This window comes from Gadus morhua, chromosome 6 (assembly GCF_902167405.1).
Source record: "Gadus morhua chromosome 6, gadMor3.0, whole genome shotgun sequence".
In the NCBI taxonomy this organism is placed as follows: Eukaryota; Metazoa; Chordata; class Actinopteri; order Gadiformes; family Gadidae; genus Gadus; species Gadus morhua.
In genome coordinates, this window is record NC_044053.1 from 11,508,422 (window position 1) to 11,533,284 (window position 24,863).

The 24,863-nt window shown below is 44.0% G+C and overlaps 1 protein-coding gene across 1 annotated transcript; it reads left to right on the forward strand.

Annotated features, from left to right (window-relative positions):
• The first annotated feature begins 237 nt into the window (after positions 1-237).
• Positions 238-23,853, forward strand: LOC115545724 (mucin-3A). Its single transcript, XM_030359140.1, has 8 exons — positions 238-14,591; positions 14,696-14,809; positions 14,920-15,033; positions 18,320-18,478; positions 18,863-18,945; positions 21,578-21,722; positions 21,871-22,053; positions 22,193-23,853. Exons 1-8 carry the CDS (start codon positions 239-241, stop codon positions 22,354-22,356), a joined length of 15,315 nt encoding a protein of 5,104 aa, XP_030215000.1. The 5' UTR covers position 238; the 3' UTR covers positions 22,357-23,853.
• Positions 23,854-24,863: the final 1,010 nt, after the last annotated feature.

Here is a 24,863-nt window from a genome sequence, read left to right on the forward strand (position 1 = left end):
GTCTCCTAAAGAGACTGAAACAGAATCATCAACATCAACGTTCAGCACAAAGAAACCATCAGTGTCAACAGAATCCCATGAAACAATTGACAGTTCAAGGACAACAGCATATCCAGCCTCCTCTCTGTACAGCACAGACACGCCGACTAGCCAATCAAAGACAGCCTCTGTTACACCAGAAGATAGTGTAGTTTCATCTTCAACCCTTGAAGAGGGCTCAGATGGACTAACAATTGATATGTCCACCCAAGAGACTGTTACTACCACATCATCCTCTGTGTTGAGTACAACGGAGCCAGAAAAAGAAGCAGCTGCTGTTAAAATATCTACTACTTCTGCTTCTCCCTCCTTTGCCACTGAAACAGCTACCGCCATCTCAAGTGAGCAACCAGAACAGACAAGTACAGATATGTCTCCAGGCAGTGAGACCTCCGCTGGCACATCATCGTCTTTGTTAAGTACTGAAAAACCGACCCTGTTACCCTCAGGAAAGTCGTCAATCTCGCCAATCACAGAGAAGACAGAGATCAGTGCTGATCTAACATCTAAAGATGAAGCTGGTTCTGGTGATGAAGCTGGTTCTGGTGATGAAGCTCCTTACGTGTTCTCTCAGATGTCTGCTGTCACAACTGTATCTTCCCTGGCAAGCACAGAGGGACCATCCACAGTGTCATCAGAAACGTTCAGCACAAAGAAACCATCAGTGACAACAGAATCCCATGAAAAAATTGACAGTTCAAGGACAACAGCATATCCAGCCTCCTCTCTGTACAGCACTGACACGCCCACAAGCCAATCAAAGACAGCCTCTGTTTCACCAGAAGATAGTGTAGTTTCATCTTCAACCCTTGAAGAGGGCTCAGATGGTCAAACAATTGACATGTCCACCCAAGAGACTGTTACTACCACATCATCCTCTGTGTTGAGTACAACGGAGCCAGAAAAAGAAGCAGCTGCTGTTAAAATATCTACTACTTCTGCTTCTCCCTCCTTTTCCACTGAAACAGCTACTGCCATCTCAAGTGAGCAACCAGAACAGACAAGTACAGATATGTCTCCAGGCAGTGAGACCTCCGCTGGCACATCATCGTCTTTGTTAAGTACTGAGAAACCAAGCAAGTTACCCTCAGGAAAGTCGTCAGTCTCGCCAACAACAGAGAAGACAGAGATCAGTGCTGATTTAACATCTAAAGATGTAGCTGGTTCTGGTGATGAAGCTGGTTCTGGTGACGAAGCTCCTGACGTGTTCTCTCAGATGTCTGCTGTCACAACTGTATTTTCCCAGGCAAGCACAGAGGGACCATCCACAGTGTCATCAGAAACTGTAGTGGATATTTCAAATCAGACAGTGATGCCATCAACATATGTTGCCTCAGATGTCACAAAGACCAGTTCCATAACCAGCTCTCAAAGTTCAACATCACCTGAGGCATCCGCAGATTCTAGCGATGAGATCGTGGAATATGGTGTTAGCGAAGAACCTATCATGCTGGAATCTTCCCCTTCCTTCTATGGATCAAGCACAGAGGCGGCCACAGCAGTACTAACTACTCCTTCTGACACAGAATTTCCAGCGGACCTGACTTCTACGATATTTACTGATGAATCGTTAATTATCTCAACCACCATTTCTTCTTTTTTCACCGCAGAGAAACCTGCAGTGACAACAGCATCAGATAAAGCAATTGATGGTATAAAATCAACCTTGTCCCCACCTTCCTCACTCTATAGTACAGAGAAACCAGCATTAACAACAAAACCTCAAGAAAATGTCTCTACAGAACAATCCTCTATCACAGCAGAGACTATTTCCATTTTTGCATCAACAGAGGAGGGCTCTGGTGAAGTAACATCTGATGGGTCTCCTAAAGAGACTGAAACAGAATCATCAACATCAACGTTCAGCACAAAGAAACCATCAGTGTCAACAGAATCCCATGAAACAATTGACAGTTCAAGGACAACAGCATTTCCAGCCTCCTCTCTGTACAGCACAGACACGCCAACTAGCCAATCAAAGAAAGCCTCTGTTACACCAGAAGATAGTGTAGTTTCATCTTCAACCCTTGAAGAGGGCTCAGATGGTCAAACAATTGATATGTCCACCCAAGAGACTGTTACTACCACATCATCCTCTGTGTTGAGTACAACGGAGCCAGAAAAAGAAGCAGCTGCTGTTAAAATATCTACTACTTCTGCTTCTCCCTCCTTTTCCACTGAAACAGCTACCGCCATCTCAAGTGAGCAACCAGAACAGACAAGTACAGATATGTCTCCAGGCAGTGAGACCTCCGCTGGCACATCATCGTCTTTGTTAAGTACTGAAAAACCGACCCTGTTACCCTCAGGAAAGTCGTCAATCTCGCCAATCACAGAGAAGACAGAGATCAGTGCTGATCTAACATCTAAAGATGAAGCTGGTTCTGGTGATGAAGCTGGTTCTGGTGATGAAGCTCCTGACGTGTTCTCTCAGATGTCTGCTGTCACAACTGTATCTTCCCTGGCAAGCACAGAGGGACCATCCACAGTGTCATCAGAAACGTTCAGCACAAAGAAACCATCAGTGACAACAGAATCCCATGAAACAATTGACAGTTCAAGGACAACAGCATATCCAGCCTCCTCTCTGTACAGCACTGACACGCCCACAAGCCAATCAAAGACAGCCTCTGTTTCACCAGAAGATAGTGTAGTTTCATCTTCAACCCTTGAAGAGAGCTCAGATGGTCAAACAATTGACATGTCCACCCAAGAGACTGTTACTACCACATCATCCTCTGTGTTGAGTACAACGGAGCCAGAAAAAGAAGCAGCTGCTGTTAAAATATCTACTACTTCTGCTTCTCCCTCCTTTTCCACTGAAAAAGCTACCGCCATCTCAAGTGAGCAACCAGAACAGACAAGTACAGATATGTCTCCAGGCAGTGAGACCTCCGCTGGCACATCATCGTCTTTGTTAAGTACTGAGAAACCAAGCAAGTTACCCTCAGGAAAGTCGTCAGTGTCGCCAATAACAGAGAAGACAGAGATCAGTGCTGATCTAACATCTAAAGATGTAGCTGGTTCTGGTGATGAAGCTGGTTCTGGTGATGAAGCTCCTGACGTGTTCTCTCAGATGTCTGCTGTCACAACTGTATTTTCCCAGGCAAGCACAGAGGGACCATCCACAGTGTCATCAGAAACTGTAGTGGATATTTCAAATCAGACAGTGATGCCATCAACATATGTTGCCTCAGATGTCACAAAGACCAGTTCCATAACCAGCTCTCAAACTTCAACATCACCTGAGGCATCGGCAGATTCTAGCGATGAGATCGTGGAATATGGTGTTAGCGAAGAACCTATCATGCTGGAATCTTCCCCTTCCTTCTATGGATCAAGCACAGAGTCGGCCACAGCAGTACTAACTACTCCTTCTGACACAGAATTTCCAGCGGACCTGACTTCTATGATATTTACTGATGAATCGTTAATTTTCTCAGCCACCATTTCTTCTTTGTTCACCACAGAGAAACCTGCAGTGACAACAGCATCAGATAAAGCAATTGATGGTATAAAATCAACCTTGTCCCCACCTTCCTCACTCTATAGTACAGAGAAACCAGCATTAACAACAAAACCTCAAGAAAATGTCTCTACAGAACAATCCTCTATCACAGCAGAGACTATTTCCATTTTTGCATCAACAGAGGAGGGCTCTGGTGAAGTAACATCTGAAGGGTCTCCTAAAGAGACTGAAACAAAATCATCAACCTCAACATTCAGCACAAAGAAACCATCAGTGTCAACAGAATCCCATGAAACAATTGACAGTTCAAGGACAACAGCATATCCAGCCTCCTCTCTGTACAGCACAGACACGCCGACTAGCCAATCAAAGACAGCCTCTGTTACACCAGAAGATAGTGTAGTTTCATCTTCAACCCTTGAAGAGGGCTCAGATGGTCAAACAATTGATATGTCCACCCAAGAGACTGTTACTACCACATCATCCTCTGTGTTGAGTACAACGGAGCCAGAAAAAGAAGCAGCTGCTGTTAAAATATCTACTTCTTCTGCTTCTCCCTCCTTTTCCACTGAAACAGCTACCGCCATCTCAAGTGAGCAACCAGAACAGACAAGTACAGATATGTCTCCAGGCAGTGAGACCTCCGCTGGCACATCATCGTCTTTGTTAATTGCTGAAAAACCGACCCTGTTACCCTCAGGAAAGTCGTCAATCTCGCCAATCACAGAGAAGACAGAGATCAGTGCTGATCTAACATCTAAAGATGAAGCTGGTTCTGGTGATGAAGCTGGTTCTGGTGATGAAGCTCCTGACGTGTTCTCTCAGATGTCTGCTGTCACAAATGTATTCTCCCTGGCAAGCACAGAGGGACCATCCACAGTGTCATCAGAAACGTTCAGCACAAAGAAACCATCAGTGACAACAGAATCCCATGAAACAATTGACAGTTCAAGGACAACAGCATATCCAGCCTCCTCTCTGTACAGCACTGACACGCCCACAAGCCAATCAAAGACAGCCTCTGTTTCACCAGAAGATAGTGTAGTTTCATCTTCAACCCTTGAAGAGAGCTCAGATGGTCAAACAATTGACATGTCCACCCAAGAGACTGTTACTACCACATCATCCTCTGTGTTGAGTACAACGGAGCCAGAAAAAGAAGCAGCTGCTGTTAAAATATCTACTACTTCTGCTTCTCCCGCCTTTTCCATTGAAACAGCTACCGCCATCTCAAGTGAGCAACCAGAACAGACAAGTACAGATATGTCTCCAGGCAGTGAGACCTCCGCTGGCACATCATCGTCTTTGTTAAGTACTGAGAAACCAAGCAAGTTACCCTCAGGAAAGTCGTCAGTCTCGCCAACAACAGAGAAGACAGAGATCAGTGCTGATCTAACATCTAAAGATGTAGCTGGTTCTGGTGATGAAGCTGGTTCTGGTGATGAAGCTCCTGTTGTGTTCTCTCAGATGTCTGCTGTCACAACTGTATCTTCCCTGGCAAGCACAGAGGGACCATCCACAGTGTCTTCAGAAACGTTCAGCACAAAGATACCATCAGTGACAACAGAATCCCATGAAACAATTGACAGTTCAAGGACAACAGCATATCCTGCCTCCTCTCTGTACAGCACTGACACGCCCACAAGCCAATCAAAGACAGCCTCTGTTGCACCAGAAGATAGTGTAGTTTCATCTTCAACCCTTGAAGAGGGCCCAGATGGTCAAACAATTGACATGTCCACCCAAGAGACTGTTACTACCACATCATCCTCTGTGTTGAGTACAACAGAGCCAGAAAAAGAAGCAGCTGCTGTTAAAATATCTACTACTTCTGCTTCTCCCGCCTTTTCCATTGAAACAGCTACCGCCATCTCAAGTGAGCAACCAGAACAGACAAGTACAGATATGTCTCCAGGCAGTGAGACCTCCGCTGGCACATCATCGTCTTTGTTAAGTACTGAGAAACCAAGCAAGTTACCCTCAGGAAAGTCGTCAGTCTCGCCAACAACAGAGAAGACAGAGATCAGTGCTGATCTAACATCTAAAGATGTAGCTGGTTCTGGTGATGAAGCTGGTTCTGGTGATGAAGCTCCTGTTGTGTTCTCTCAGATGTCTGCTGTCACAACTGTATCTTCCCTGGCAAGCACAGAGGGACCATCCACAGTGTCATCAGAAACTGGAGTGGATATTTCAAATCAGACAGTGATGCCATCAACATATGTTGCCTCAGATGTCACAAAAAACAGTTCCATAACCAGCTCTCAAAGTTCAACATCACCTGAGGCATCCGCAGATTCTAGCGATGAGATCGTGGAATATGGTGTTAGCAAAGAACCTATCATGCTGGAATATTCACCTTCCTTCTATGGATCAAGCACAGAGGCGGCCACAGCAGTAGTAACTACTCCTTCTGACACAGAATTTCCAGCAGACCTGACTTCTACGATATTTACTGATGAATCGTTAATTATCTCAACCACCATTACTTTATTGTTCACCACAGAGAAACCTGCAGTGACAGCAGCATCAGATATAGCAATTGATGGTATAAAATCAACCTTGTCCCCACCTTCCTCACTCTATAGTACAGAGAAACCAGCATTCACAACAAAACCTCAAGAAAATGTCTCTACAGATCAATCCTCTATCACAGCAGAGGCTATTTCCATTTTTGCATTAACAGAGGAGGGCTCTGGTGAAGTAACATCTGATGGGTCTCCTAAAGACACTGAAACGGAATCATCAACATCAATGTTCAGCACAAAGAAACCATCAGTGACAACAGAATCCCATGAAACAATTGACAGTTCACGTACAACAGCATATCCAGCCTCCTCTCTGTACAGCACTGACACGCCCACAAGCCAATCAAAGACTGTCTGTGTTACACCAGAAGATAGTGTAGTTTCATCTTCAACCCTTGAAGAGGGCTCAGATGGTCAAACAATTGACATGTCCACCCAAGAGACTGTTACTACCACATCATCCTCTTTGTTGAGTACAACGGAGCCAGAAAAAGAAGCAGCTGCTGTTAAAATATCTACTACTTCTGCTTCTCCCTCCTTTTCCCCTGAAACAGCTACCGCCATCTCAAGTGAGCAACCAGAACAGACAAGTACAGATATGTCACCAGGCAGTGAGACCTCCGCAGGCACATCATCGTCTTTGTTAAGTACTGAAAAACCGACCCTGTTACCCTCAGGAAAGTCGTCAATCTCGCCAATCACAGTGAAGACAGAGATCAGTGCTGATCTAACATCTAAAGATGTAGCTGGTTCTGGTGATGAAGCTGGTTCTGGTGATGAAGCTCCTGACGTGTTCTCTCAGATGTCTGCTGTCACAACTGTATCTTCCCTTGCAAGCACAGAGGGACCATCCACAGTGTCATCAGAAACGTTCAGCACAAAGAAACCATCAGTGACAACAGAATTTCATGAAACAATTGATAGTTCAAGGACAACAACATATCCAGCCTCCTCTCTGTACAGCACTGACACGCCCACAAGCCAATCAAAGACAGCCTCTGTTGCACCAGAAGATAGTGTAGTTTCATCTTCAACCCTTGAAGAGGGCTCAGATGGTCAAACAATTGACATGTCCACCCAAGAGACTGTTACTACCACATCGTCCTCTGTGTTGAGTACAACGGAGCCAGAAAAAGAAGCAGCTGCTGTTAAAATATCTACTACTTCTGCTTCTCCCTCCTTTTCCACTGAAACAGCTACCGCCATCTCAAGTGAGCAACCAGAACAGACAAGTACAGATATGTCACCAGGCAGTGAGACCTCCGCAGGCACATCATCGTCTTTGTTAAGTACTGAAAAACCGACCCTGTTACCCTCAGGAAAGTCGTCAATCTCGCCAATCACAGAGAAGACTGAGATCAGTGCTGATCTAACATCTAAAGATGTAGCTGGTTCTGGTGATGAAGCTGGTTCTGGTGATGAAGCTCCTGACGTGTTCTCTCAGATGTCTGCTGTCACAACTGTATCTTCCCTTGCAAGCACAGAGGGACCATCCACAGTGTCATTAGAAACGTTCAGCACAAAGAAACCATCAGTGACAACAGAATTTCATGAAACAATTGACAGTTCAAGGACAACAGCATATCCAGCCTCCTCTCTGTACAGCACTGACACGCCCACAAGCCAATCAAAGACAGCCTCTGTTGCACCAGAAGATAGTTTAGTTTCATCTTCAACCCTTGAAGAGAGCTCAGATGGTGAAACAATTGACATGTCCACCCAAGAGACTGTTACTACCACATCATCCTCTGTGTTGAGTACAACGGAGCCAGAAAAAGAAGCAGCTGCTGTTAAAATATCTACTACTTCTGCTTCTCCCTCCTTTTCCACTGAAACAGCTACCGCCATCTCAAGTGAGCAACCAGAACAGACAAGTACAGATATGTCTCCAGGCAGTGAGAACTCCGCTGGCACATCATCGTCTTTGTTAAGTACTGAAAAACCGACCATGTTACCCTCAGGAAAGTCGTCAATCTCGCCAACAACAGAGAAGACAGAGATCAGTGCTGATCTAACATCTAAAGATGTAGCTGGTTCTGGTGATGAAGCTGGTTCCGGTGATGAAGCTCCTGAAGTGTTCTCTCAGATGTCTGCTGTCACAACTGTATCTTCCCTTGCAAGCACAGAGGGACCATCCACAGTGTCATCAGAAACGTTCAGCACAAAGAAACCATCAGTGACAACAGAATTTCATGAAACAATTGACAGTTCAAGGACAACAGCATATCCAGCCTCCTCTCTGTACAGCACTGACACGCCCACAAGCCAATCAAAGACAGCCTCTGTTGCACCAGAAGATAGTGTAGTTTCATCTTCAACCCTTGAAGAGAGCTCAGATGGTCAAACAATTGACATGTCCAACCAAGAGACTGTTACTACCACATCATCCTCTGTGTTGAGTACAACGGAGCCAGAAAAAGAAGCAGCTGCTGTTAAAATATCTACTACTTCTGCTTCTCCCTCCTTTTCCACTGAAGCAGCTACCGCCATCTCAAGTGAGCAACCAGAACAGACAAGTACAGATATGTCTCCAGGCAGTGAGAACTCCGCTGGCACATCATCGTCTTTGTTAAGTACTGAAAAACCGACCATGTTACCCTCAGGAAAGTCGTCAATCTCGCCAACAACAGAGAAGACAGAGATCAGTGCTGATCTAACATCTAAAGATGTAGCTGGTTCTGGTGATGAAGCTGGTTCTGGTGATGAAGCTCCTGACGTGTTCTCTCAGATGTCTGCTGTCACAACTGTATCTTCCCTGGCAAGCACAGAGGGACCATCCACAGTGTCATCAGAAACTGTAGTGGATATTTCAAATCAGACAGTGATGCCATCAACATATGTTGCCTCAGATGTCACAAAGACCAGTTCCATAACCAGCTCTCAAAGTTCAACATCACCTGAGGCATCCGCAGATTCTAGCGATGAGATCGTGGAATATGGTGTTAGCGAAGAACCTATCATGCTGGAATCTTCCCCTTCCTTCTATGGATCAAGCACAGAGGCGGCCACAGCAGTACTAACTACTCCTTCTGACACAGAATTTCCAGCGGACCTGACTTCTATGATATTTACTGATGAATCGTTAATTATCTCAACCACCATTTCTTCTTTGTTCACCACAGAGAAACCTGCAGTGACAACAGCATCAGATAAAGCAATTGATGGTATAAAATCAACCTTGTCCTCACTCTATAGTACAGAGATACCAGCATTCACAACAGAACCTCAAGAAAGTGTCTCTAAAGATCAATCCTCTATCACAGCAGAGGCTAGTTCCATTTTTGCATCAACAGAGGAGGGCTCTGGTGGGTTAACACCTGATGGGTCTCCAAAAGAGACTGAAACAGAATCATCAACATCAACGTTCAGCACAAAGAAACCATCAGTGACAAAAGAATCCCATGAAACAATTGACAGTTCAGGGACAACAGCATATCCAGCCTCCTCTCTGTACAGCACTGACACGCCCACAAGCCAATCAAAGACAGCCTCTGTTACACCAGAAGATAGTGTAGTTTCATCTTCAACCCTTGAAGAGAGCTCAGGGGTTGAAACATCTAATTTGTCCACACAAGAGACTGTTACTATCACATCAACTTCTGTAAAGAGTACAAAGGAGCCAGGACAACAAGCATCTTCTGTTACAATATCCACCACTTCTGCATCCCCCTCCTTTTCCACTGAAAAAGCTACCGCCTTCTCAAGTGAGCAACCAGAACAGACAAGTACAGATATATCGTCAAGTGATGACACATCCATCAGTATAGCTACTGTGTTGCCCACATATTTGTCCACTGTAACCAGTGTCTCTGCATCTTCAATACAGTCAACAGAAGAAGGTCCAATAGAAACACCTTCAGAGGCTACAAAGGAGGAAACATCAATGGACCACACCGTTTCTTCATCGTCTCCATCAACAACTCTGCAAACCCGTGGTTATCCCACAAGAGTCACTTCGACATTCATCGACATGGAGAGTTCCGGGGACTCATTTGTGGATGATGATCTGGGGAGCACTCCTGATGGATCAGGTTCTGAACTACTGATGGAGACCTTTATAAAATCAAAAGTGGGAGTCACTCCTGCCCCAGTTAAGACTGAGATGGTTGAGCAGAGCACATCAGCAGTGCCAAGCTTTGCAACATCAACTTATTTAAGCACAAAGCCAACCATGGATTCAGAATCATCAACCCAACCTCCATACATTACAAGCACAGAGACTTTAACTGTCACTATCTCTGTGTCACCAGGTGGAAGCACAGCTGACCACACACAGGATTTTTTTATTCAGTCCTCCAATGTAACAGATTCATCTGTCTACACAACTGAGTCAACCACAGAAGTCTTGGCTACAAATGAGCATATTGATTCAGCCTTCCCAGAAACAATTACAAGTACTGATGAGACAGTTTCTATAACATCGGCAAAACCTGAAACACAATCAGATGGTTCAGGGGACCTATTAACAGATGTGTCATCAATGTTCAGCACAGTGATACCAAAAGTAATAACGTCGTCACATGAAACAACAACAGGTTCCATTTCAAAATCTGATGTAACAGCAGCTTCTTTCCCCATCAGCTCTGAAGAATCAACCACGGACCCTTCAAATATGACGATATCCAATTCTGTCTCATTACGGCCTTTGTTGACTGATACATCGAAATCCACCCTAACCATTACTTTGATGGAAGAAAAAAGTTCCAGTTTCCATCCCCCTGGGGTATTCACTTCGACTCCATCAGAAGCCACAGGTGAAACAGAGTATTTTGTTTCAGTAACACCAGGCTCTGATGAGATGGCTACCTCAAAAGAAAGGGAGATTATCCGAGCTACAGAAAGCACTGTGAGTTCTGAAACAACACAGACTCCAAGTCATAGCCGCATGGACGAAAGTAATACTTTAGCTGAGCAAACAAGAGACTACTCCCATCCAACCATGATGCCCAATGCAACCTTAAAGTTAGTCAGTGATCACAGTTCAAGTGACACCACCAAGTCAAGCTCAAGCAGTGAATTCACATCAATTTCAACCGCTTTCCCCTCTATTGTTTACCATTCTGTGACAGACCAACAGATTCTGATTATTAGTCCCACAACCAGCCAAACCAATGCTGAACTAAGTGAACAGACCCCTACAATGATTCTGCATGGGACCAAACCATCAGCAAGCACCACTCGCATATTCACAGAGGAAGACACAGATGAGGATACGATTTTCTCAACAGTGACAGATGGCATGAAACATGGAAGCCTAGAGCCTGGCCTTATTACCAAAGATAATACTATCATCGATGCAGACACTTTTTCTGTGGTTTCCACCATTCAGACTGAGGAAGAAGGAGGTTTCACAGCAGTTACGATGACACCCATGCTGGATGGGACAGAAGAGATAAAAGGTTCTGGAAGGGATGAGGTAATTTCTAAATCCACTCCAGCCACCCTTGATTCAACATCAGAATCCTCTGAAAATTCCTCTCATCGTTCAGAATCAACAAGCAGCTCTGCAGAGATCAAAATGGTCCCAACAGAAGAAGAAGAAGGCAGCTCTAGTAGTTCTAGTGAGTCATCCAGTGCTGAGGCAGTGACATTTTCGCCACAGAGCACGGGGGAATCTAAATTATTGACTGTGCAATATAGCACGTTCCCCACTGCAAGTGCCGACCAAACCACTCAACGAATGGATGCTGATTCTACGAGTGACAGCATTAACGATAAGGAGAGTGGGTCTACCACAGAAATCTCATCCACTTTGCCTCCTTCTCAAGCTTCAAACGAATCAGCTGAAATTGTGACAACAGCAGTGCTTAAAGGTCAAGATACAACAGCAAATGCAAAGACTACTGCTTCTTCACTGTTCCGTACTAAGACCCCAATTGTTTCTGTATCAGATATTACGGGTGAGCCTACTGCCACAGTAAAAGCAGAACAAGGAAGCCTTTCCTCTATATCAGATATCACAACAGAGGAAAGCTCTGGTCAGCCAAGCACAGCTATGTTTACAGAAGAACCTTCTTTGTACAGCACAACCAAACCCCTAAAAGATATGAACACAGAAGAGGCACTGAGACCCACTGCCTCCCTGCACGCCACGGAGGAACCCACCATTTCCTCTGGCAAAGATGTGACCAGCAAAGATGACTCATCTGAACAAACCCCACCTAGAACAATGGTCAATGAAACAGTGATGGTGGAACAAGTGCCAATCCCCACTATTTCAGCTACTACAAGTGTAGGAGCTGTGTCATCTCTTTATAGCACCCAAAAACCAGTTATCACATCGAGTCCAGATTTTACTGAGTACTCTACCTTTTCAGAGACTTCCACAGTGTACACATATGCAGTAAAGATTGATGAACTGCCTTCCACAAACGTTCCAACTAACGTTACTAAACAGCCATCAGCGGCAAATGGCATTGATGGTGAGAGCTCCGGTGACAAGGCAATGGATACAACCACTAACCAAAACAACATCTCCAAATTATCACCGAAAATTATAATAGATGGAAATACTTTATCCACCTCCACGTCCTCACGTCCTCACAGCACAGAGAAAACACTGACTGAAACAGAAAGAGATGAAGCTACTAAGGAATCAACTGAAGAATCAGTTTCATCAATGGAACTTCATACAGCATCGTCTCAACAATGGGTCTCAGTTCCTTCCTCTGCCATCGCAACATCATCAACACCTGTGGACAAAGTTCAATTTGTCACCACTTTTGTGCCGGTACCTGAAGTAACATCATCAGCAGAATCTTATCAGCAGGCCAGGTCGGAGATTACGTTTATACATCATTCCTCAGTCGCTGTCAGCGCAGCGGAAATAGTTTCGGCTACAACAATCACAACTATGGTCTCCAGTGAGAGGACCACCTCCCCTCCTACTGAAAAGGGTGTCACTGCATCAACAACTGATAACTCTTTGTTCGATGACTCATCCAGCCAGTCAACTGCTACCCTAGAAGTTTCAACTTCCGCAGAAAGCCTCCCTGAAAAACAGGATGGTGTTGAAAATACATCTGATAAAACTGAAGCATCGACCAAAGTCCCAATGACCACCTTCTCTAGTGTGGATAAAGTTGTGGATTACAACAGCACAGGGCCTGCTGTGCTTGTAGCCATAACTGAAAGCGGTAAGACACATTCTGAAGAGTCCACACTGAGTTTCAAGGAAGTAACATTGATTCCGGTTACATCACAGGATAACTTATCAATACTTGGCCACACAGAGAACCCAAAAGCTGCCCCCATTTCAGGGATTTCTGAATCAGAAGCCTCAGGGGATGGGACACCTGTTATCTTCATCAGAGAGATGTCCACACTATCACCTCCGATGTTGATGGAAGAAAGTGAAACGGTAACAAGCGGAGGGCAAACTCCTTATGTGGCACACATCGAGGAAACTTCTACAAGCTCAGAAGAGGAAGGTTTTACATCTCAGACGAAAACAGTAGTTACCCCATTCCCAACCTTGGCCTTGGCTCCCAATCTGACCATAGAGGATAGTATACATAGCATACATTTGACAGCTGCTACATCACAGCTTGATGTCAATATTCAGTTTGTCACAACAAGTTCTCCTTTACAACATCTGACAACCCCTGTAGAATCCTTTGAACAGGCCAGATCTGACGACAGCTTAACCCATGTGCCTTACACCGATCATTCCTCTGAGGATGCACTACTAAGCACAACCAGCCCCCTGTTGCCAATTCAGAAGACAACCCAGAGTTCAGAGTCAACAGCCAACCCTGTAGATGGGTCAACTTCAAAAGACAATTGGACAATTGAACCTCTAAAAGAAGCCAGCTCAAGTAGCACAGAGAGTGAATCGTCAACCTCTACCCCGTTTTATGAAAAAGACCCAGATTATGGCATCCCAGTAGATTATGAAGCACCAGACCTCTCCAAGGTTGAATCGGTCCCGATTTACCCAGGAGCACCTCCAAGCGCTCTGCCGCAAACTACTCAGAGCCAGTCTGTTATCTCAGCAGGCAGCGAAAGTGTCTCTGAGGGAAGCACTTCTCAATCCTCCGTAATAGCAGGGAGTACCTCTGTTGTGCCTGCAGTGGATCTGGAGAGTGACAAGGTTGAAGACAAAACTGAGCTATCGGCTGCCATCACTAGCCCGCCCTCTATGATAATAACCAAAGCGCCCACTGTTGAGGCCGGTGAAGAATCCACTAAAGAAAAGCCCTCAGCCGCTCCCGGTGAGATCAAGACTGTATTCAAGGCAGATGTTACCACGAGTTTACCGATGATCAGAGAGCCAGGTATGAGAGAGGATTCCATGAGTGTGGACAGAGAAGTGTCTGCCACTACGACCGCAATCGTGCCTCTGGCTGAGACACAAAGCCTGGAAGACATAATCACATCATTGCATACAACACCTTCTTCATTCTCCAATGAAAATGACACAGTGGACCGGGATGGGACACCCTATTCACCTCTCTTCAATGAAGGATTGCCGATCAGTGGAGAAGAACCCAGCAACTCTGCTGAAACTGGACTGGACATAAACCACAGCATCATCGGCGAGACTGTTGAAATTCCAGGTATGTAAAAATCATTTACCGATTTTTTGAATTGTAATTCCAAGGGATCTGAGTTTATGTCTCTGAGTATTTTTATTTAGATGGTTTGTTTTATTTCCACGCAGGTTTTCACTCATGTGTGAACAACATTTGTTTGAATGGCGGTTCGTGCTTCAAGACCGGCAGTACAATTTCATGCAGCTGTCCCCCTGGTTACAGTGGAGTCCGTTGTGAAACAGGTACATCACATATTCTCTCTGTATCCCCTTTCTCAAAACAACAGGCGCTTAAAGATCATTTGATACCACCAAATATGCCTACTCATTTCTGCCTTTTCTGTTATTTCTAGATATTGATGAATGCCAGTCCAACCCTTGCCGTAACGGTGGTACATGTGTTGATGGGGTTGGCTGCCATACATGTGTGTGCCTTCCCAGCTACTCCGGCCGTAACTGTGAAGAGGGTGAGTTTAGTTTGAGTACTGTATGACGCAATATTTACAGGTGCTGGTCAAATTATTAGAATATCATGAAAAAGTTGATTTATTTCAGTAATTATATTCAGAACGTGAAACTTACATATGATATCAATTCATTACACATGAATGATATATTTGAAATGTTTATTTCTTTTAATTTGGATGATTAGTACTGACAATTACTGAAAATCCCAAATTCAGTATCTCAGAAAATTAGAATATTAGTTACGACTAGTACAAAAAATGATTTTTTAGAAATGTGGGCCAACTGAAAAGTATGAACATGGAAAGTTTCAGCATGTATGGCAATCAATACTTAGTTGCAGCTCCTTTTGCCTGAATTGCTGCAGCAATACGGCGTGGCATGGAGTCGACCAGTCTGTTGCACTCCTCAGGTGTTATGAGAGCCCAGGTTGCTTTAATAGTGGCCTTCAGCTCTTCAGCATTGTTGGGTCTGGCATCTCGCATCTTCCGCTTCACAATACCCCATAGGTTTTCTATGGGGTTAAGGTCAGGTGAGTTTGCAGGCCAATCAAGAAGAGGGATACCATGGTCCTTAAACCAGGTACTGGTAGATTTGGCACTGTGTGCAGGTGCCAAGTCATGTTGGAAAATGAAATCGTCACCTCCATAAAGTTGGTCCGCGGCAGGCAGCATAAAGTGTTCTAAAACTTCCTGGTAGACTGCTGCATTGACCCTGGACCTCAGGAAACACAGTGGACCAACAGCAGCAGATGACATGGCACCCCAGACCATTACTGACTGTGGAAATTTTACACTGGACTTCAGGCAACGTGGATTCTGTGCCTCTCCTGTCTTCCTCCAGACTCTGGGACCTTGTTTTCCAAAGGAGATACAAAATTTACTTTCATCTGAAAACATAACTTTGGACCACTCAGCAGCAGTCCAGTCCTTTTTGTCTTGAGCCCAGGCGAGACGCTTTTGACGTTGTCTCTTATTCAAGAGTGGCTTTACACGAGGAATGCGACAGCTGAAGCCCATATCTTGCATACGTCGGTGTGTGGTGCTTCTTGAAGCACTGACTCCAGCTACAGTCCACTCTTTGTGGATCTCCCCCACATTTTTGAATCGGTTTTGTTTGACAATCCTCTCCAGGGCGCGTTTATCCCTCTTGCTTGTACACTCTTTTCTACCACATCTTTTTCTTCCCTTCGCCTCTCTATTAATGTGCTTGGACACAGAGCTCTGGGAACATCCAACCTCTTTGGCAATGACCTTTTGTGTCTTGCCCTCCTTCTTTAAAGTATCAATGGTCATCTTTTGGACAGTTGTCAAGTCAGCAGTCTTCCCCATGATTGTGTGTCATACAGAATCAAAACGAGAGACCATTTAAAGGCTTTTCCAGGTGTTTTGAGTTAGTTAGCTAATAAGAGTGTGGCACCAGGTGTCTTCAATATCTGACCTTTTCACCATATTCTAATTTTCTGAGATGTTGAATTTAGGGTTTTCATTGGTTGTCAGCTATAATCATCTTCTTTTTGGCAAAAAACACTTATAATGTATCAGTCTGTTTGGAATGAATGTATACATTCTACAGGTTTGACTTTCTAAATGGAATTAATGAAATAAATCAACTTTTTCATGATATTCTAATAATATGACCAGCACCTGTATATATTTTCCTCAATTAGCATTGTGTGGTTAACGCATTCAAATATATACAATGACCACATCCCCAATATTAGTTGCTTACTATTTCTATTGTTTATTAAAGTAATTGTTTATATGGTCAACTACTTTGTGAAAGATATTGATTTTATTCAACCCCTTCATCCATCTCAAAATAACTAAATCCCCTAAATCCCTTGAGGAATAAACATAGTCAATGTTAGAGATAACTCTTACATAAATGAGTTATGGTTTAGTCTGGTTGTGAAGCTTCTCAGACTTCCCCAACAGCAGAACATTCTCTTCTAATATAAACCCTCGCCAATAAGACACAACTGAATCACAAACAGCACCTCCATCTCACCGTGGCAGCTGCTTTTAGTAGTCTCCTATTCTTGTCCGCAGGCCGCCAGGTTACTGAACAGGTAGCTTGGGGCAGCATTGACTGATGGCGTCAGGCAGACAGACCTAGCACACAATACATTACACACTTCATACATTTTCTGTTGGTTGTGTTTAGACATGTTAAACATCCAACTACGGATGTGTTATATTTCACATTGGCTATTTCAGCATGCAAAGAAGTTTCTGTTTAATAGAATGAGAAACAATATAAAAACTGTTACAACTGCTATACAAATACATTTGAATATATGAATTGTTGTGATACGGGCCATAGGAACATGTGAGTGATTCCCCGACTTGTCATTTGATTTATGTAGTCCCCAATGCAGCATAGTTTGATCTTTTAATTGCTCAGCCCAAGTCATCATCCATATTGGCCTGATCGACTGGTGTCCCCGCCCAAGATGTTATTGGGATCAATCAGCAGTGATTCACACCACAGCCCCATTGTATGCTGAGTCCCAGCTGTTGCCCCAAAACATCCTGCTAGTAGAGAAATAAAGCGTACGAAAGTGAGGGGAGAACTGATCAGAACCAAGATGTCTGTTCGGTCCATGTATCAACAGCTGGGTTGAGTCTTGATAAAAATATGTTTTTGAAACAAATCAAGTGAAACAGACCTTAAATAGAAATGTCACCTCATCTTTATACAGTCGTACATATACACACCCACAAACATGCACAGAGACCTTACAAGTAATTAAGAGGCTCCATCAGACTCAATGTCCCAATCTGATTTAATCTTAACGTAATTTTAAGAGTAATAATAATTATGTTTTTTTGCCTTTCCTCTGTTCCTGCCCTCAAGGCCTTGAATGGCTGCAGTTAGGAGCCATAGAAAGAGTTCCATCAAACATTCTTCCCCCTCAATCTTTTGTCTGGGCACATAGTCTCACTCAGAGATAGCAGAGGCCCGAAAATACTCTAGGTTGAAAATACTCAGGTGTTGGAAAGATCAGATTGGGAGTAGTAAAACAGAAGTCTTTAACTATGCATTGTATTATCTTGACCCTGTTGAAAGGCACTGATGATTGGTTTTCTTACCAAAAGTTACAAAAAGGACTCCTGCTAAATGACTAAATCAATGCTCTCTCTCTCTCTCTCTCTCTCTCTCTCTCTCTCTCTCTCTCTCTCTCTCTCTCTCTCTCTCTCTCTCTCTCTTTCTCTCTCTCTCTCTCTCTCTCTCTCTCTCTCTCTCTCTCTCGCTCTCGCTCTCTTTCTCTCCTCTCCCCATCAGACACTGAAACATGTGGCTATGGCTGGCATAAATTCCAGGGCCACTGCTACAAGTACTCTCCCCATAGGAGGAACTGGGACAACGCAGAGCGCGAGTGCAGAATGCAGGGCGCTCACCTCGCCAGTATAGTTTCCCACGAGGAGCAGCAGTTTGTCAACCGTAAGTCTATCACTTTGACGGACAGACGAAAACAAATAGATAAGCTGTGTATGTTTGTGTGCGTTATAAACTAGATAAGACACATGCAAGAGACTGCACTGCTTAACTGGGCTTCTCGATATCAATCATTTCGTAATGTATTCTAACTTAATTATAAAATGTCTTATCCAAATGAGCTGAGATTACTAACAACCATAGAACAAGAAACTAATGCCTATGTGGCGTCACACTTTCTGTCTCTATTTTGGTAATGCCACACACACTTTCTTTTTTGAACCAATGTTTCCTCTCACCGAAAAAGTCCTAATAAGGGTAAATTCTCAGAGGGAGCCGTCAACCTGCTCCTAACCAAGCTCTCTATCTCTCTCTGCCCCTGCATCGCAGGTCTGGGCCAGGACTACCAGTGGATCGGCCTGAACGATAAGGTGTACGACAGCGACTTCCGCTGGACCGACGGCAACCCTCTGGTAAGAACCGGGCTCTTTTCTCACACTATTTTATCTCAACAAACATGGCACAGAGTCATTGTAAATATTTGGACGTGATGTTGATGAGAAAATGGCGTCACCATCCGGGGTAGGAGTTGCTCCTCCGCATGGAAGTGACCGAATGTGGTAGGGATGGGAACAGTGGTGGCCTTTTCATGGCGGATTCTCCCCCTGTCATGTGTGGGTGCGTGTGTGGGTGTGTGACAGAGAACAAGGAACAAGTGCAGATGTTTGTTTCGAGTTGGTCACTGCGACTCTGTGCAGCCCTGGCTGCAGTAGGACAGGTCATGTTATTTCAAATTTGGTCTCTCCCCCAGAGGGTGCCATAAAGGAGGGAATGAAGCGGCAGGTAGCCCCCCACAGTCAGGGGCAGGAGTTGGGGGTTTTGACCGCTCTGCGGTGTGCCTAAGTGGGAGTGCGTTTGTTTGTTTTGGCTTCTGGCTGAGGAACCTCAATCCCCCTCCTCTCACACACTAGACAGGAAAGTGGTTAATTGCTATGCATCCATGTCGTACGGAGTGATGTCCTCACTTCAAAGAACCCCCCCCCCACCCCCGACAACGCCTGAGATAAGGCGGGAGGCATCTAGATGGCCCGAGGAAGGGTATGGAAGAGAGAGAGAGAGAGAGAGAGAGAGAGAGAGAGAGAGAGAGAGAGAGAGAGAGAGAGAGACCCTCACCCCCCTCCCCCCCAGCTTGAGTGGAGGAGGAGGTTGGGTGGTGGTGGGGAGGGGGTGGGGAGGGTGTGAGGGACACTGTCTAGGGGGAGCGCATGACTGGCGTGGACAGGTATCGCTCGTCCGAGCCCAACACCAGTCCGGAAACCCAGCAGGCAGCCAGCCAAGCCCAGCCACCCACCCACCCACCCACACACACGCACACACACACACACACACACACACACACACACACACACACACACACACACACACACACACACACACACACACACACACACACACACACACACACACACACACACACACAGATGGACAGCACCTGTGCCTGGCTGTGGAGAGACAGGGAGAAAGAGGAAGTTGTGCAGAAACCTCCCAGGGGGAGGGCCGGGGTAGGGGCTAGGTGGGTGGTCGCCCCACCTCGTGTTTCTCAATAGAAAAAGGATCCTGTAGTAGACTACCACAATTGGAACAAAGTTGGCATCTGGAGTACAGCGAGTCAGTACTATAGCTGTGGAGGATGAATGTATCAACACAGCCATCTGTTGCACATGCAGTGTGTGTGTCTGTGTTGGTATTTGTGAGTGTGTGTGTGAGTGTGTGTATGTGTGAGAGTGTGTGTGTGTGTGTGTGTGTGTGTGTGTGTGTGTGCGTGTGTGTGTGTGTGTGTGTGCGTGTGTGCGTATGTGCGTGTGTGTATGTGTGTGAGTGTGTGTCATACCTCTATTTATTTATTTGCATATGCGTACTACTTACACATTAGTGTGTGGGAATCAGGATTTAGCAAAGTACGGACATAGGACTGATTATTGATTTTGATGATTGGTCATTAAGGGTCTACTGTGTGCCTGGGGTGGGGGAGGGTAGGGATGGGGTAACCATTGTGTTGAATTTGAGTGAATGGGGCAGGAAGCCAGTAGCTTTGCTCAGCATAATAACAGGGTTGCAGCACCTCAAGGCATGGATGGAGGTGTGGGGTGGGGGTCGCAGCTTTGAAGGGACTGTTTGAACCTAGAGGGCGTTGACAGCCCGCTGGTGCTGTCCAAGTTGAGGGAGCTAGCCTCACTGGCTGCAGCTGTGTGTACATTATTGCAGGAATGTGCAAATCAACATTTTTTGGAATATTGTGCGTATATAATGCGGATGTTTTGGGATGGTAGGATCTGTGATGTCATGACACAGCGCTTGACATGACACATGTCAATTATAACATACTATAATAAATAGCCTTATAAAGGAAACCTCCTTTCTGCCTCCTGCATGTGTAATATAGAGTATTTCCACCTGATTGCACCTGCCGACTATATTTATTTCCTCTTTATATTCACGTTGTTCTTAATAAGACACCCTTTCATGGGTGCTTCTTTAAAGAGAGGTATGGCGATTTATTAGAAAAGATTGATAGATTCCAGTGTGCAGATGCTGTGGCTCCATCTTGTGGCCTTTCGGAGTAGCTACAGAAAGCAGTAAACTACAGATTGGAAACCCTATTTCCAAGAGCAGCAGTGCAATATCTCTTTTCCCGGGACCACTTCCAGAGCGAGAGATAAGGTCTAACTTTATAGCCTCTGACTTGTTAACCTCTGCCCTGTCAAACTAGAGTGGTGCTAGTTTGATATCATAAGCGTATCGACTCTTCCAGTTTTTCTTGGAAGATAAGGAAGGTCCTTTTATATTTCAAAATAACACCCAGCACCGCATACACAATGATCTGATTAATACTATTATTATAACGCTATTATTAACGTCAATGAAAAAAAAGAAAAATTGCTACAGATTTAAAATCTAGTCATAGTGATGCCCCTAGACCAATTTCAGTTGTGCTTTTTGCAATGACTGGCCTACTAGCTACAAACAAAGCTGTTGGAACATATGTATGAATTCAACAAATCATCCTGCAACGAAGACTCACCCGTTGCACTTTTCTCCTTTCAGCAATATGAGAACTGGAGGCCAAATCAACCGGACAGCTTCTTCTCCGCCGGGGAGGACTGTGTCGTGATGATCTGGCACGAGGACGGACAGTGGAACGACGTACCTTGTAACTACCACCTCACCTACACCTGCAAGAAGGGCACAGGTACAAAGAAATCACCAAGCACCCCCAAATTGTGGACTATCTTACCTAAAATTGTATGAAATGTTTTTCTTTTACGCTCTTGCCATCACTGTGATATTTAATAATCATTCTCTCCTTTCGCTCACTTGTGTTATGCTTGGTTACCCAGTGGCCTGTAATCAGCCCCCTCTTGTGGAGAATGCACGTACCTTCGGCAAGATGCAGCCACGCTATGAAATCAACAGCCTTGTGAGGTACCAGTGCCAGACCGGCTTCGTTCAGAGACATGTGCCAATCATCCGTTGCCGTGGGGATGGACGGTGGGATACGCCCCAAGTATCCTGCATGAATCGTGAGTACACCGCAAACATCAACTCACAATTTAAATGTTGAGTATTTTTAGGCTATCTAAAAAAAAAAATAATCATCATTATATGGCGGTGAGGAATAATTTGCTCATGTTTTTTCTTCTCAAATCTTACCTACTCTAGCCTCAAGTTATCAGAGGGCCTTCACCAGAAGACATCAACACACTAGCCTGTACAGTATCCACAACTTCAAAAGGCCAGAGGAGGCCATCAACTATCAACGCCAGCCAAGACACAGGGGGAAAAGAGACAGGACTGGTTACAAGTTGAGGATGAGGAGACAGTGACCGCCATTAAACATGGACTAAACTGCACATGGCACATGGTGTGTCAATAAGAAATAATTCCTACAAGAAAAGGACAAGAGAAATCTCCTCTGTGAAGATCAGTGGATGCAATTTTGGATGGCAAGTCAAGCCTTTAAGTGCCTTAAGAAGACTTGTTTTTGGAGGTCATTCGCTTATAAAAAGGAGAAAATGCAAAGATGGATCCTTTCAGATGGCTACTGGAAAAGAACATTCATTTTTAATTCTCCAATGCTGCCACTTTAAGAACTTTAAGCTGATGCATTCATGACCAAATAATAATAATGTACTTACTTTATATTTTATTTTTTTACAGTGTCTTTCTGAAATCACCAAAGTATTCCTTACACAGATACCAGAATTCCGCTTTTTTTCTATATTGTAGCGCTTATGTAATGTGAAGATCATATTGTGGGGAGTAATGCAAGCAGAGACCTGAATCCGCTTAATGATTGTGTGTACACACGGTCATCAAAGTACACTTATCCAGCTGTGTTCTTTGTTTAAATCAATTGTGTGGTCTACAAGAGCAGATCAGTAGAGCAATCAGCTGAACGACACAGGACAATACACAGGAAAATCCTTGGTACATCTGCAGTTTATTTGTCAAACTGTGTAAGTTATTGCAGCAACAGTCTTTCACTGTTTAACGATTTGTACTAATACATCTTATCCAAGCTTGTGGTTAAACAAAAACGCCATGCATTTTTTAAATGGCAAATATCTGTGTTTTCTACAACTTACAATATCTGTAAAACTACATAATTATGACCCAAAGACTCTTCTTTTAGGGGCATAGCTATGCATAATTCCTGTTACCTTTTCCTTGCCTTGTGCTAATGTCTATCAACAGTTGAGAGAATGTATTTTGTGAATCAATAAGACTTGAACCTGATGCCTGTTAAACCAGAGATGCTTATAATTTATTTCCAAGCTGCTCAAAACTGTATGCCTTTACAGATAATGTAATATTCAGTAACCTGGGCCAGCAGTTCTCTTTGTGCATACAGAAAATGTTGACCAGCAAGCAAAAGAGCTTGTGTTTATGGAAGATGACATGCCTGTGAAGATGATACTTTACTTATAAATACATTTAAACTATACATAATTTCATAAAAAGACAACAGTGGATGAAAGGGTAGGCACCATCCATTGTACTTGTATTCTCACGTTGCAATGGTGATGTTGTTTTGTTACAAAAGGATTTCAGATTTTTTATTTTCTGTCTGAGTGTATGTGTGTGTGTGTGTGTGTGTGTGTGTGTGTGTGTGTGTGTGTGTGTGTGTGTGTGTGTGTGTGTGTGTGTGTGTGTGTGTGTGTGAATGTGTGTGTTTCTTTCAGCATTCAAGTGCACATAATAGCATTATATATTTATACTATAAAAAAAAAGTATTTTAAAATGTGAATGTCTGGGATGTTTCTGAATTGTTTTCGTTTTATTGTAAGCTTTTCTTTTCTGTTTTCCACCATTAAAGAAATAAAAAAGGAAATGAATATACCTTTCATTGCGATGTGCTATAATGCCTTTTATTGCTGTTAAGGGTAAAGTTTTACTTTTTTTAACAGCTTCATCGATTAAGTAATTGATGTGTACTTCCAATATAGACAAAGAGAGACCATACAAGTTGAATTTGGTGCATTTCCCCTACTACCATCTAATAAGTTATCCTTTATATTGCTATCAGACCAATGGTGCATGTTATTCCGCTGTATAGAGACATTTATTTATATTATCTGCCGCAGTAAAAATGCATAGGCTATAATGGAAGAATGACTCTGAAGCAGATTGAATATTGCACATCAACTATTGACACCGCAATCACTTCCTCAAGTGTTTATTTAGCTTTTGTTCTGCTGCAGTCTTTGAATTCCACTGCCATGTTTTCAAACAACAGGAATCTCTATCCGACAACCCACTATACTTTTCAAGGTGTTGGAAAGACAACTGTAAACAAACAATTTGCATTAGACCATCACTTTACATTTTTGGCATTTAGCATTATTTGGCATTTAGCAGACACTTTTATGTCAAGCGACTTATAATGGTCCGTACACACATTCACACACCGACAGCGGTGTCAACCATGCAAGGCGACAGCCCCATCGGGAGCAGTAATAAATGTCTTGCTCAGGTACACTCAGCTAGCAGGAGGATCACCGGGGATCAAACTAGCTACCGGTTGCAGGTCAACCCTCTCTGTCTACTTAGTCAAGCCGACCCAAAGTGTAATTTCCAGGGTCCAAAGGCCTTGAGCAAGATAGCTTAGCAGAAAAGATTTCAGAGCATTGAAGTTCAAGCCTCTTTATGCCACTGTTGCAACTGCAAGGCATCGTTGATTGAAGATTAACATTTGTTTTGCCTCAGGCTTCTGTAGTTGCCTCTCTTTGATCAGCCGCTCTGTCATCGAGTTTGTCTTGTCATTAAAGTTAAATACTAATGTTCCATTATGCAACCTAGAGGAAAAATACTTTGGTTGATTAACAGTGCA

Bases quoted from the DNA above. Each gene is read 5' to 3' on its own strand.
- LOC115545724 (XM_030359140.1), top strand. From the start codon at position 239: ATGTCCACCCAAGAGACTGTTACTACCACATCATCCTCTGTGTTGAGT. The intron at 14,810-14,919 runs GTACATCACATA...TGTTATTTCTAG, and splicing joins TGGAGTCCGTTGTGAAACAG to ATATTGATGAATGCCAGTCC. The intron at 18,479-18,862 runs GTAAGTCTATCA...CCTGCATCGCAG, and splicing joins GGAGCAGCAGTTTGTCAACC to GTCTGGGCCAGGACTACCAG.